This window comes from Gavia stellata, chromosome 7 (genome assembly GCF_030936135.1).
Source record: "Gavia stellata isolate bGavSte3 chromosome 7, bGavSte3.hap2, whole genome shotgun sequence".
Classification (NCBI taxonomy): Eukaryota; Metazoa; Chordata; class Aves; order Gaviiformes; family Gaviidae; genus Gavia; species Gavia stellata.
In genome coordinates this window covers 39,026,721-39,040,966 of record NC_082600.1, presented here as the reverse complement: position 1 = coordinate 39,040,966, position 14,246 = coordinate 39,026,721, and the positions used below count along the sequence as shown (strand labels likewise).

Below are 14,246 nucleotides of genomic sequence, written 5' to 3'. Positions count from 1 at the left end.
AACCCTTGTGGCTCAGAGACTTCCTAGACTTCTCCAGTCCCACTCCTCTCTTTGGTCCCTGGAGCATTTCAGTGGGACACCTTTCCTTTTGACCAGGTCCTTGTGGTTGCTGTCAGGCCTTCAGGATGGCATTTGGCAACAGACTGAGATCACTCCCACACCCACCTTGTCTTGGACTTCTATAACTCTCCAGCCCTGCACATGGATGGAAGAAAAAAAGAGGAATTCACTGTGTAAAGCAAATCATGCAAGGAAGAAAGGGAGTTTAGGAGACAAGGAGAAAGAAGAGAACAAGATGAGGGCACAGGAAATGAGTCAATGTCTAGAGCAGAGTCCTCTCCCTCATACCTCCACGTTAGCCACACTACAATATCTTGTCATTCTTGTTCTGCTTGGCTCTGTTAATTTACAAAAAAAAAAAAAAAAAAAAAAAGAAATGGATGACTGGGTTACAGTTTGCCACCAGTTGCCTCTGCTGGGGGAGCTACTGAGAGCAGAAATCAGTCTAATAATGTAACTATAAAAATATGGAGAGAACCCGGCTACTTGAAGAAACCCAGCTGGTCCTGAAGCTAAATTCAACATTTTGTTAAAGGATTAGAAGAACATACAGCTTTGATGTACAGGCACTTATTTGCATCACAGAAGAGATGTGACCTTGCTCAAGCTTACGGGTCTGTCCTCACAAGTTTAATCACTGCCACACCAGAGGGGTTTTCCACTTGCGTTTCATGTGGCGGTGAGAAGAGAAGGAAAAAGGAAAATGAAAATTAGCTGGGTAGTTTGGTAGTCCTTACCAAAAGGGCTTCAGATTGTCTAGACTGATTACTTCAAAAACTTTTCTCAGTTGGGATCTCCCTCCAGTAATGCCTGAATTATGGGGCTCTGATGTTTAGAAGTTAAAAAGAAATTATGTATCCAGATCTAATGGCTGTTTCAAAGCTTGTACACACCTAACATCTTCCCAACCTTCATCTTTCTCCATAGCTTTCCTCTCTAGCTCCTGGGAAAGGTTATTTAAACAGTGTGTTTTGGGGGTGGGGGGAAGGTGGTATATTTAATCTAGCTTCTAAGTAAAAAAAAAAAAAAATTATTAGACTGTATTTTGTGGCATTTCTTCCTAAGTATTGTCTCTCCCTGACTCTTTCCTAGACCTTATTATTTCCACATCAACAGGGCGTTCCAGCTTCGAAGAGAGGAAGGGCTTTAAAAATAAAAAAAAGGCCAAGACATAAGTTTCTGTCTGGTGGTGTGTCCAGCTGGCATTTTCTCTTCTGGAATGAGGTTCTGACTCACTACGGCCTATAAAAAAACCTCAAAACTCTCAATCTAGCACGTGTAACTTAAAGTGATATCCATTTCCCAAGAGAGGATTCCTCATGCCATGTTGATTATCTTAGGCACACAGACAGACTGCATGTTCAGGTTTGTAAATGACAGAATTCTTTAAAAGGAAGAGTGAAAGAATGCAGATTTTGGGCACAGAAGAGAAAATGAAGATCAAACATAGCTTATTAAGGACTTTCATCCATCCTCTGATGGAAAGCATAGGAGAACTTTTCGCTGTATATTTTCCAGGACATGACCTAGTCCACATGTGCTTTAAATGACTTAATCACTGTGGCTTTTCCCCATCACAATGGAAAAAAAAAAGGGGTTTACCAGCTCACATCCATCTGGAAGGATATTTAGGCAGCTGGTAATTGCTGCCTGATCATTTCTGTGTACCTGCTGTGTGCATAGAGCTCGTCCAGCTCTGTGCCCTTCCCATACATTCTCTTATCCTGTTTCCTCACAGGAAAAAAGTTTTAAAGAAAAAGTTTATTAAAAATGGCCTTCATTGGCAGGGAATGGCCTATCTCACCCACCCAAATTAGTCAGAACCACCCTCCCACCTCACCTGCAAATGGCAACCTTATCAAAGAGTTCCTTTCCACTCTAAATTGTAATTTGTAGTAAAAATAGTTTTTTGGAACATTATCAACATTTTTCCTTAACCACAAAATTTAATTTTCAATTAAGTATGGAAAACTTTTTTTAAGAATTCTGAATACTTCAAGGAAAATTAATACTTTTTGTTGTCAAATACAGGTTGGGTTCTACCCCTCTGCCATGCAACAGCAACAGGCTCAATGTAGAAGCCACTGGTTGGTTTGTTGCCTCACATAATGCTGAAGAGTTGAACAAAAGTTAGCTTCAAAAAAGAAAAGTAGCCTGCTTTGGTTTTAAAATACCTTTCCATTGCTGTCATCATAGTGGTGGTATGGCAATGCGGCTCAGGGACAGGCCCCATTAAACAGAGCATTGTGCACTTAGCCTTGCCTTCTTAAGCGAAGAGTGGAGGGGCAGGATAAGAGACAAGGGATGGGAGACAACAAATTTACAGGGAAACCACACAGCTGCCAAAACCTGTCCCAGTCCCACACAGACTGGCCTAGCCACTGCCAGGCTTTAGGAGAGCAGTTTGAAAGAGAATGAAGGAATTCTGTAGAGGTTTTGATCAGCTCTATGTGCAAGAAGGGCTGTGGGTGTGCAGATAATTTACTGCCACTTATGCCAGAGAGCTCTGCTTAGCATCAAGCTAATGACATACGCACCAAACAACAACACTGGGCTCCCAGGCAGGCAGAAGCAGACAACCAAAAGCCTAAAGAAATATTCTTTCTCCATCTTTGGGGTTTATAGGCTTTACATAGTTGCAGCTCAGAGGCTGGCAGGATGGCCAAATGGCTGGCTCTGCAGCTGGAGCAGGGCTAGTGACAGCAAGGAGCTGAGTTTGGCTATGCAGAGGAGCCTGAGGGACACAGGAGAGGGGATCTTCATGCCTGGGTAAAGGCTGCTTGCTACTTCTGCCTACAGTGCTTAGCTGACGCTACTAGCACTGCTGAGATCCCAATGCAAGCCCCGTTTAATATCTCTTCAATATCATGAATACCATAAAACTGAAGGAAGACCTCAGAAAACAGAGAACACAAGCACTTATTATTAGATACTTTGTTTTAAAAAAGTGGTACCTTGATATTTTGTTATCAGCCAAAAATATTATTTCCTAGTTTCAGAGAGCATTTCAGAAAGAGGCAGCTCTCCCAGCTGTGTTCAAAGAAACAAAAGTTTCCTTTTTCTGACTATTTCTTTCTTTCTAATTGGTACTCCAGGTGCTCGAAAACACCATATAAATTCTTTTTTAAAGGGATTTATTTACAAATCTGTGACATTTATGGCAACTGTAGAAACTGAATAATTTTTTTTGGCAGTGTTAGCTACAGAAAAATCTATTTAAGTTGACTGCAAAACAGAGGAAGGCTTTTATCTCTTCAGCTCCACCTCCATCATTTCTGAATGAATGCCCCGAATACTTGAGGTCTCTGTGAACCTCTTTTCAGTACTCTTCTTCCTTTCGTCACTAACACCTGGTGACATTGCAGCATCCCATCACACAGGGCAAAGAGAGATGCCTGGAATATCTGTGCCACCATCAAGTGCAAGGAGATGGGATTCAGCACCATGCCCTGCCCTATAAGATAAGAGCACTTGAGTGGACAGGCTACCCTGAATTCCTCAGATGTTTCTGATGCCCTCATCTGCTTCTAAATGTTTGCATTCTGAATCTATTTGTACCCAAATTCCACTTACTAAGAGCCTTGTTTTATTAGGAAAAACATCCTTCTGACCTATCAAGCTGGGAGAGCAACTCAGACTTATCTTGGAAAGAGGAACAGGTATAAGAAGAGAGCATAGGAGTGACTGTCCACTTCAGAGCTGGGGCAACACAGACTGTCATGTGAAGGACTGGAGGAATATTCTCCAAAAACAAGCAACAATTTAAATATCAGGACGTTCCTCTTTCTTACTGGTACTGTGGAAGCACCTGTATAATAGTGCATATGCCTGTAAGAGAGTGATAGCCCTGATCGCAAAAAGTCTCCATTTATTTTGCACAAAGCTGACAGCGATACAATTCTGACTGACATGAGGATTACCTGACCATGTCCCTAGCCTTACATCGACATGCAGATCAGATGTCTCTAAAGGAGAGTTCTGGTAGGCGGTGAAGACTGTGAAGTGGTTCTGCATTAGTGTGTTATTTGCCTGAAACACCCTAAACTTACCAAAATTTTCTCCTCCCCAGATGTCCATTTGAGTATCATACTTTCCCAGGTGGTTAAACCAGGACTTGTCAATCACAAAGATGCCTCCTGCTATGACAGGGGTTCTGGAAAAGAAAACACAAGCCCACACAAAATAATCACATGTATATGTAGCACCACCATCTTCATTTTAGAGGGGCCACAATTTGTCCAGGCCTGACAAATCGTATCTCATTTAAAAGAGAAAAAAAGTAGAGCTGGGATGTGAACCTGCAGCAGGCTTCTGAGATCCCCCTCACTAGATCATCCTCTTGCCTTTGTTAGATGGTCCTGCAAGCACTACATGAGTCATTCTGTGTCTTTTGCATTTATACAAACATGCACAGTGTGACGGAATGACAGGGGCACTGTCTGATGACTGTGTTCACCAAGTAGACACAGTGTGAGACTTTGCTGAATGTACTGCTCTCCTGTTAGCAAGCTGCTTGCTTTTGGAGTACAAAACAGAGGCTCACAAATTACACAGAGGAATTGAATGATACTTTTATGTTACACAGACAGGGAGCTGTCTGCCTATGCAGACAAGCACTGTGACTTTTTATATCAGGATTTGTCACATTCTACATTCCTCAGAGCCATGTACACAGCAGCAAGGTTGGCAGTAACTGTTCCAGCCAAAAGAGCCTGTTTTGTCTATGGACACACTTCTTTAGGAGGGGAGGATAATTCTGTGCCCAAATTACTAGGCAAGATTCAGTTCCCAGGTCTGCTTTACACTTCCTGGGTGACTGTTTAGCTGCTTCATTCCTTAAATCTTCATGTGGAATATGGAGGTAATTAAAAACCCCCAAAAGGATTTCTGAGGCATCCAGAGTGTTGAGTGAGACCACAAAAACAAACATATAGAAGAAGAGGTGGCTTGTAGAGGTGGAATGCCTACAAGCCTATGATAGTATATAATTGCTCTTCTTCCAATATTCAGGGAGTAGTACTCTCAGAATTAGGGTATAGACCTCAATGCATTCAGAAAATAACATGAAGAGTTTGTCATCATCAAGTGAACACTGTGGTATTTCATCCTCAGTGAGGCAGTATCTGTGCACTCCTTGCCATACAGGTGAAGGCTTAGTAAAGGCATTTGGAAGACTGCACACAGTCCATCAGAGACAGCTACCTTATAGACTGAGTTGGGTCTGTTCTGGACATCTTCTGCTCTATAGGAATCTGCTCCCACTTAAAGTGAAGGCTCCAGTCAAACCCTGAGAAGGAAAAAAACCCACGTCAAATAGGTTTTGTTACTGTTTCTCTACTAGCTTCAGTGATAGTCTCCACCTTTACATCACAGGCTATCCCTACTTTCCTTCCCTGACCTCTCTCATGGTCTACCCAAAGTGGCAAGAGTCTATCCTAGTGTAGCTAAGAAGTCACCAGTTTCTGTCTTGGCATGACAGTCCCTTAGCATTACAGATCTCTGCTCAGTTCCACTCTGTATCTTCAGGACAGTGTTGTCAGTGTGAGATGTAATTGCCTTTTGGCCAGTCGGTCTTACACTTCCCTGTCTCTCAAAGTTATGAGGCTTTAATCAAAGGACTTTGTGGGGTGTGATGTGTTCTAGGAACAAAGGCCTGCAGATCATTGTAACCATCAACTCTTTCAAGACTACCATTTATTTATAGTTGGCCTGTGGCAGATAGTTGAGCACAGCACAGTCACTAACATTACACCACTGTTAAGGGTAGCCACAGAACGAGTAGGCTTCGGCAGGCAAGCAGTGTGGCAATGAACCCCAGCCATAGAAGAGGGGGAAGAGCACCAGGCACTGTGGGTGACCACAGGATTAGCTGCAAGGGGGTTCAGCTGCCAGGAGAGAGGTGAAAATGCTCTTCAGAAGATACCATGAGATAGCCTGGCAAATAGGAGCAGCAACTGGAAGTGCCTGTCAGACTCCACTGTACATGTAGTGTAGGGAGTGTATGGTGATATGTTTAATCAGTTAGCTAAGTCCTGAAATTACAAAATGATGTGACAGTGATGCAAGCTAAAGAGGAAAACATGAGTTGGGTTTTGTTTTAACTCTGCAAAAGATTTGACTTTGCAAGTTGCAGGAAAAAGAGGACAGAGAACCCATCAGGAAAGATCATCACTCTGATCACTCTGTTTTCTTAGAAAGCTGAAGAGAACATCAATTATTTTTCATGCACCATCCCTTAGGCCTAACTTACACAAGCCATTCATTATACCCACCTCCCCGCAGATCTGCTGATGCTGCCAGGTAGGCAAAATTATCCAGGCTGATAACATCAATGATGGGACTCACCACTCGGGTATAATCCTGAGGGAGAGAGAGAAAGGGGGTGGGGGGGTGGAAGAGTCAGGCTTTTCTTGAATGTCTGGCAAAGCTGCCAGAGATCAGAAAACAAAAAGCTGCACGTGTAAATCTTTCTCTGGCTTCTCCAGTACAGTTCGGGTAGCTGAGAAAGGGATCCGTGACCACTACATCCAAACATGGAGATGGCCAGTTGCACATTATGGATGTGAGGAATGGAGCCTTGGACCCTGTGCTGGTTTTGGCTGGGGTAGAGGTAACTTTCTTCATAGCAGCTAGTATGGGGCTGTGTTTTGGATTTGTGCTGGAAACAGTGTTGATAAAGCAGGGATGTTTTAGTTACTGCTGAGCAGTGCTTACACAGAGTCAAGGCCTTTTCTGCTTCTCACCACCAGCGAGTAGGCTGGGGGTGCACAAGAAGTTGGGAGGGGACACAGCCGGGACAGCTGACCCCAACTGACCAAAGGGATATTCCAGACCATATGACGTCATGCTCAGCATATAAAGCTGGGGGAAGAAGAAGGAAGGGGGGGACATTTGGAGTAATGGCGTTTGTCTTCCCAAGTAACCGTTACGCGTGATGGAGCCCTGCTTTCCTGGAGATGGCTGAACACCTGCCTGCCCATGGGAAGTGGTGAATGAATTCCTTCTTTTGCTTTGCTTGCGTGTGCGGCTTTTGCTTTACCTATTAAACTGTCTTTATCTCAACCCACGAGCTTTCTCACTTTTACTCTTCCGATTCTCTCCCCCATCCCACCTGGGGGGAGTGAGTGAGCGGCTGTGTGGTGCTTGGTTGCCAGCTGGGCTTAAACCACGACAGTCCTTTTTGGCGCCCAACGTGGGGCTCGAAGGGTTCAAGATAACGACAGGTTTGATTGGAATGTGCTAGATCGAATTTATAGCTGTTATTGCTGTTTAGCTATTAATCGGCAGGCTCCTGTGCTTGCCATGGGGTTTGCTTGCCTTACTGTCTATTAGAATCTAGTGCTCGTTAGTGGCTGCTTTTTGCTTTAGCTGCTTGCTGTACTGCTGTACTGCTTATCATCTTACTCTGCTGTGCCTGGGAACATTTTGATAACAGCAATGGCCATGCGCCTGGGCTGGCAGATGGCCAGGGCATCACTGCTGTTTCTGTGCTGCTGTACTGGACAGGCTGGAACTCCAGTGTGAACTTGAGTCAAAGGGACAGTGACCTGTGGATGAGTCCATGTGGGAGCAGGACACCCCGAAGCGTCTGTGGCCATGGATAAACCCACATCAGAGCAGGTACATCTCGAAGCGTCTGTGGCCGTGGTTATGTCTGTGCCACAGCAGGTGTAACTCTGAAGGGATTGTGGTCCAAGGGTAAGCCCACGCAGGAGAAGGTACACCTCGAAGCATCTGTGGCTGTGGATACATCCATGCTGCAGCAGGTACACCTGGAAGCATCAGCGACTGTGCATGAGGTCATGCTGGAGCACCTCAAAGTGTGAGGCCATGGACAAGCCCACAAGAGAGCAGGTACACCCCTGGAGAGACTGCAGCCATGGGAAAGGCCATGTTGGAGCAGGTTTACTTTTGAAGGGACTGTGGCTGTGGGTAAGGCCACGCTGGAGCAGGTATATCTCTGAAGGCATTGTGACCCATGGATAAGGCCACGCTGGAACAGGTGCACCTCGAAGCGACTGTGGCTGTGGATAACTCTCTGCCGCAGCAGGTATACCCCTGAAGAGACTGTGGCACACAGATAAGGCTCCACTTGGAGCAGGTACAATCCTAAGGAACTGCAGTCTGTGGATAAGTCCAAGCCAGAGCAGGGGCAAGGGGAGGAGTTCATTGCAATATTAAACCCTATGGTCTGGTCCAAAGGGACCAGGGGTGGAGGTTGTAATGGAAACACCTTTAAATTGTTGTAACCTAGGATTTGAGTTGCATGTTATGGGAATTATTATAGCAAGAACCCCTTGTTGCTAGCCAGGCTAGGAGCAAGGGGAGGAGTTCATTGCAGTGCTAAACCCTGTGGTCTGGTCTAAAGGGACTGGGGTAGAGATTGTAATGGAAATACCTTTAAATTGTTGTAACCCATGATTTGAGTTTCATGTTACAGGAATTACTGTAGCAGGAACAACCTGAACCACTGGAGGACAAGCCTTACAAGAAGCAGTGCAAGTGCAGCAGTGACCCCACCTGAGCTGGCTTTGGTGCCCAATAGCTCCATGCAATACAACACCTCTCCTGTCCTGAGTGACCACCATAACAGATGGAGCCCAAAGTCATGGACCAAATGAACTCAATGGACATTTTGTGGACATTTGCGGATATTTATGGACATTTTATAGGGGTGGTCCACAGACAAAGGGAATGGTATATGTGTATTCTATCAAAGGATGGGAAGGGGGGTGATGGTTAATGAGAATGTATTGAATAGTGTGAGACCTGAGCATGACGTAAATGGTATGGAATAAGGGGTGGAGAATGTGCTGGTTTTGGCTGGGGTAGAGGTAACTTTCTTCATAGCAGCTAGTATGGGGCTGTGTTTTGGATTTGTGCTGGAAACAGTGTTGATAAAGCAGGGATGTTTTAGTTACTGCTGAGCAGTGCTTACACAGAGTCAAGGCCTTTTCTGCTTCTCACCACCAGCGAGTAGGCTGGGGGTGCACAAGAAGTTGGGAGGGGACACAGCCGGGACAGCTGACCCCAACTGACCAAAGGGATATTCCAGACCATATGACGTCATGCTCAGCATATAAAGCTGGGGGAAGAAGAAGGAAGGGGGGGACATTTGGAGTAATGGCGTTTGTCTTCCCAAGTAACCGTTACGCGTGATGGAGCCCTGCTTTCCTGGAGATGGCTGAACACCTGCCTGCCCATGGGAAGTGGTGAATGAATTCCTTCTTTTGCTTTGCTTGCGTGTGCGGCTTTTGCTTTACCTATTAAACTGTCTTTATCTCAACCCACGAGCTTTCTCACTTTTACTCTTCCGATTCTCTCCCCCATCCCACCTGGGGGGAGTGAGTGAGCGGCTGTGTGGTGCTTGGTTGCCAGCTGGGCTTAAACCACGACAGACCCCAACACCAAGGAGTGCTGCTAAGAAACGGGTCTTTATTTCCTGCCCAATTCACAGGGCATGAATCACTGTCCCAAAGGTTTTGTGCTTGTTTTTGATATCTACTGACAGCATACCTTCTGCTCAGCCATCCTTGAATTAACTTATTATCATCAGCCTAGAAATGATCAACCCACTAATAAAGCATCTTCCTAACAAGTACTATGAATCAAGACCCCACACTTAAGAATCATAGTGCAAACTGAAAAAACCATAATATTATAATATTAAGATATTGGAGGTACTTTATTGGAATTAAGGGATATAGATATTTGCAGTTTTCCTTTGCAATTCTTTTAGTATGTAGAAGTTGAGATTATAACAATTTTTCAACATCATGAGACAGGACATTAAAGACAATCTTGCAATAGCTGAAATATACGATGAAGCAGAGAGCCAGCAATGCCAGAAACAGCATCTTGTTTTTGGACAGCTGCCAGCCTCCATGCCTTTCCTAGCAAACCTTCATTTTGCGCCTTGCAATAGTTCCTTCTGCTGTAGCGCACTTGGCCAGGACAGCACATCCTAGGTGAGAGTTATCACTCATGTTTATTCCCCTACATGCTGCGATGGCTGCACAGCAGGAGTATACCTACTCATCCTGAGCCCCCCCAGCACCCACCCTGCAGCCTGGTGCTCCAAGCTGCTGCTCCAACCAGCCAATGCTAAGACTGGGAATAGCAAGACTGAAATCTGAACTAGGATGCACATCAGAAATGTAGGAAGTAGGTCAGAAATAGGCTGACTTGAAATCTGCTCACTAAATAATACCGGAGTCAGCACCCAAGCTTTTGCAACTTAGATCCTTCCCTGAAGAAACTAGTGAGGCCCTTTCTGCTTAGGGACCCCCATGCTGCTGCTGCTGCAGCTTGACTTAAAGAGCAGTAGTAAAGTAAACATTTATGGGCTTCTGAGATGGAAGATTTATTGAGCAGGAATAAAAAACAGAAGCTTTTAAGTCATCCATCCTGAAGTTTCACCTTCTTCTGCTCCTTCATATTAAGCCAAGCAGACAGGAATACAAGGCAGCATGAGAGCCTCCACCCCTTCTCCTGGGGCCCATTACTACATGGAATCCTCCTTTCAGATGAGGGAGTCAATCCCTGCCTCTTGCAAGTGTGGCTGCAACTTCTCCTATCACCTCTTCCCCGTTTGGTCTGACAGCGAAGCCGTGTGTCTCACCCTCCAGCCCTACAGTGCAGTCAGGGTGACAGCTGCTAATATTCCTGTCTCATTTTCACTCTTCCAGCTTCATGTCAATCCTTTCCCAAGTGAACCAGCAAAAGGACACCCCTGCACTCACAGGCAGCTCCTCTGTGCTAGGAAGCCACCTGCATGCAGGTGGTGTGTGTTGGCAGCTCGGCGGGACCATTAATGGAAGGAAAGTTTTGGCAGTGACAAGGCAGAGGGGAGGGTCCAGCAGCAAGAAGGGAGATGGCAACCATGGAAAAGTTGCAGTGTGTGCTGCCAAAGTGGCTATCCTATGTACAGGTGGACAGGACTAGGAAGCACAGCACCTGCAGGAGACCTGAGGTGTAACTTAGTGGTTCAAGCGTTCACCATTACATCCCACCACTGAGCACCTCCTGCCCTGCCACATTAGCAGGAGAACACAGAAGCCTGTCAGTGATCTCTTGCCCATCTAGCTCAGGTTGTACCTTCCTCTGTGACAGCCTGCCTGAGGAGTACCTGGGAATGCTGTCCTCACTGGCATTGCTGATGGCATGTGAGGGCAGAGGATCCACCAGCACAAGACAGGTCAGCCCCATCCATTTCAGAGATGGTGCTCACCTCCTTCACTCTCTGAAGCATTGGCTGCAGCCACTCACTGTTGACTTCACAGTGACTATCCAAGAAGGTGAGGATGTCAGCAGTAGCCACTTCAGCTCCTCGCACCCGAGAGCGAATCAGCCCTACAATGAGGAAAGGACAGTAGAGGAGCAGAGAGGTTAGGAAGGGAAACAGCTGAGACTCCTTCAGAAAATAAAATACTTTTTGTGGCCATTACAGGAGAAGAGCAAGTGGTTTTCCTATATCACACCTCCATCAGGTGCAGAGAGCAGCTTTAGCTAGGCATCACCTGGGGCATACACTGCCAGCTGAGCCCTCCTAGCAGACAAAGAATGACCAGAGCACCCCACTGCCTCTCTCACCAATTCCATGGGACCAAGCTCTACTCTCTGCTTGTTACCTTTCTTACTGCTTATCTGCTTTATTCCCACCTGTCCTTTAGTCTGCCCTGCCGTCAGAGATGTCAACCTGGGTCTCAGGTGTCTCCATACTTTCTTACAGACCATCCCACTACCTGGAATGTCCTTTGTGAACTGAGCAGTGACTCCCGTCTCCCCTTCCAGATCCTCACTCCAGGCCTGCTGTGCACTGACAGGTTTAGAAATAAGCCAGCACATGTGAGTCAAACTGAAGAGCAGCTGGGAAAGTCAGCATTACCATTTATGCACATAGGAGATATACAAGAAATAACTTTCCTTAATTGTATCTATTTATGATAGATATATGATTGTTTTTCCCTTTCCCACATCTCCTAGATGGCTTGTTATCCTGCACTCTGAGTTTAAACGGATAAGACTTACATCTGCATCTATATTCATAAAGATCTTAAACTGTGGTCCTTGTTCTAGCCAGGGCCTCTGGATACCACTTCTCATTATTCAAAGTACGAAATGAAAGCCCTGAAGCCTGAGAGTTGATAAGCCAGGTTCTCCCTCCACAAAGCCTCCAAACTAGGACACCAAATTCTTATACTGAAAAACCAAACTTTAACCATACATGTAAGGAGCTGGCAAGCAAACAGGGCCATGTGGGAAAATCTGCAAAATCTTTGTATCTACAAAGCTTTCCACACTCACCTTCTCGACGGGTGTTTCGTAGACACTTGACCTTTGGGACCTTGGTAAGGAGCTGGCAGTCCTCAGCTTAGGGAAGGCAAAAAAAAAAACATTTGGCACACAATTATGAATTATTTGGCTTCAACAGAGAGCTCCAATTAACTGTTCTCCTGCTTCTCCATGGGAGGGGAAATTCTGCTTTCACTTAACACCACATTAATCAGCCTGATGGCCTTAATCCTGTTGTCTAAAGAGTACACAGAAGAGCACTGCTTGCTTGCTGTCCTCCTCGGACAGCTGAGCCTGTGTTTCCTGATACTCTGAGCAGCCAGGCCTTTGCCCTCCCACGCTCAGTGTTTCACAAGAACAATGGGGCATGCGCTGGCAACCTGGCACCGAGCACTGATGAAACGGAGGGACAACAGGGAGCCAGGGCTGTAAATCACCGAAGTGCCAAGTAAAAGAGAGTCCTGTCATATAAAGTGATCTCATCCACTCTCTTTGCCTTTAGCGGCTCATCTGGGCATTTCCCACCACTTGTTCTTGGGGCAGTTTCTACTTGATTTTATTTAATAAAGGCCACAGGGATGTGACCCGCTTCCCTGGAGACACCATTACATTAACACATGGATGCCTAACCAAGGGCTTTGCTGGCAGCTTGCCAGAAGCTCATGCCATCCCTCATTTACATCGCCCAAGAAAGATGACAGAGAGGAACAGCTACTAGCTCCAGCCCAGCTGTACCAACGAGCACTGGGTCTTTAGTTCTCTATTATCCTCTCTCTATTCCTGCCCTAGCAGAGGTCACAGGAATAACAATTTCTAACTTGATCTTTTTGCTTGCTCCACCAAGTTGACCCCAGTTTCCGTGTTTATTACTGATTCCTTTTCATGTCTCACACCTTCCCTTTCCCGCTGTCATCATCCCACAGACTGAGTGCCCTGGGGAGAAGACAAAGGCTATTAACCAAAGTCTATCTCTTGGCATGTTCCCGCAGGAGCATTTCCATTCTCAAGGATACATGCAATCTGAAATACTGCTCTTGTGTGGGCACTCTGGCAGCTGCTGCATCATCCAAGCGAAGTGGCAGGTGCTGTTAATTATGGACTACTGAGATTTTGCTGGACATCTGCTACAAGAGAAGGCAACACTCGTCTTGGCCAAGTCACAACTCCAGGTAAGTACAAGAATCCTTATCAAGTCATTCACTCTCCAGAAGTGGAGTACATCACTCTGACTGCAACTCCTTGCCAGAGCTTACAAACTCTCTGTATCTTTGGATAAACCAAGGTGGATATTAAAGCAAAGCGTCAGACCTCAAACATGCGCTAAAGTGCCTCCATGCAGGTGCCTCAGGGGAGTAGCTGTATCCACAAATATCCAGCTGCCAGTGAAAAAAAATGAGAGCTGTCATAGGATGGAGCTTTTTAAAAACCTTTCCATTTACCTAGGAGACAAAATGGGAGTTTCTGGCTGAGCCCTGTGCAGTACAGGTCCCAGAGATCCATCAGTGTTGATCGGGTACACTTTGGCCATTGAGAACTGAATTTCTAGATGCCGAATATGGGACATTTAGGACTGTTTGTTGGAGGTGCTCAGAAACACCCAACTCCAACAGCTGGGCACAGCTTAGTCCTTATCCAAATCACACTCTAAGGCCCTCAGAAAGTTAAATCCCTAATCTCAGCATCCACCTTTAAAATTTTTTTGGGTCAAAGCTACAGAAGTATTTAGCTGCAAAATCAAAAGAGCAATGCTTCCTTACCTCAGCAGGCCAAGGTGGGTATTCTCAGCTATCTGTAAAGTGCTCTGAAGGAGTAATCATCAATTATTAAGTGGCACACAACTAGATTGTCCTTGAATCTAGTGCACATCATGGGAGAAGCAAGAAGTCGTCTGT

At 45.6% G+C, this 14,246-nt stretch overlaps 1 protein-coding gene across 1 annotated transcript in view; it reads right to left on the bottom strand.

The window, feature by feature from the left end:
* Window positions 1-14,246, bottom strand: part of GALNT16 (polypeptide N-acetylgalactosaminyltransferase 16) — a 78,368-nt gene that overhangs the window by 13,544 nt on the left and 50,578 nt on the right. Inside the window, exons 6-10 of the mRNA XM_059819528.1 lie at window positions 12,367-12,432; window positions 11,291-11,412; window positions 6,333-6,420; window positions 5,263-5,347; window positions 4,110-4,213 (exon numbers count right to left, since the gene is read on the bottom strand). Of these exons, the coding sequence (XP_059675511.1) occupies window positions 4,110-4,213; window positions 5,263-5,347; window positions 6,333-6,420; window positions 11,291-11,412; window positions 12,367-12,432 (465 nt within the window). The remainder of the gene's footprint in view (window positions 1-4,109; window positions 4,214-5,262; window positions 5,348-6,332; window positions 6,421-11,290; window positions 11,413-12,366; window positions 12,433-14,246) is intronic.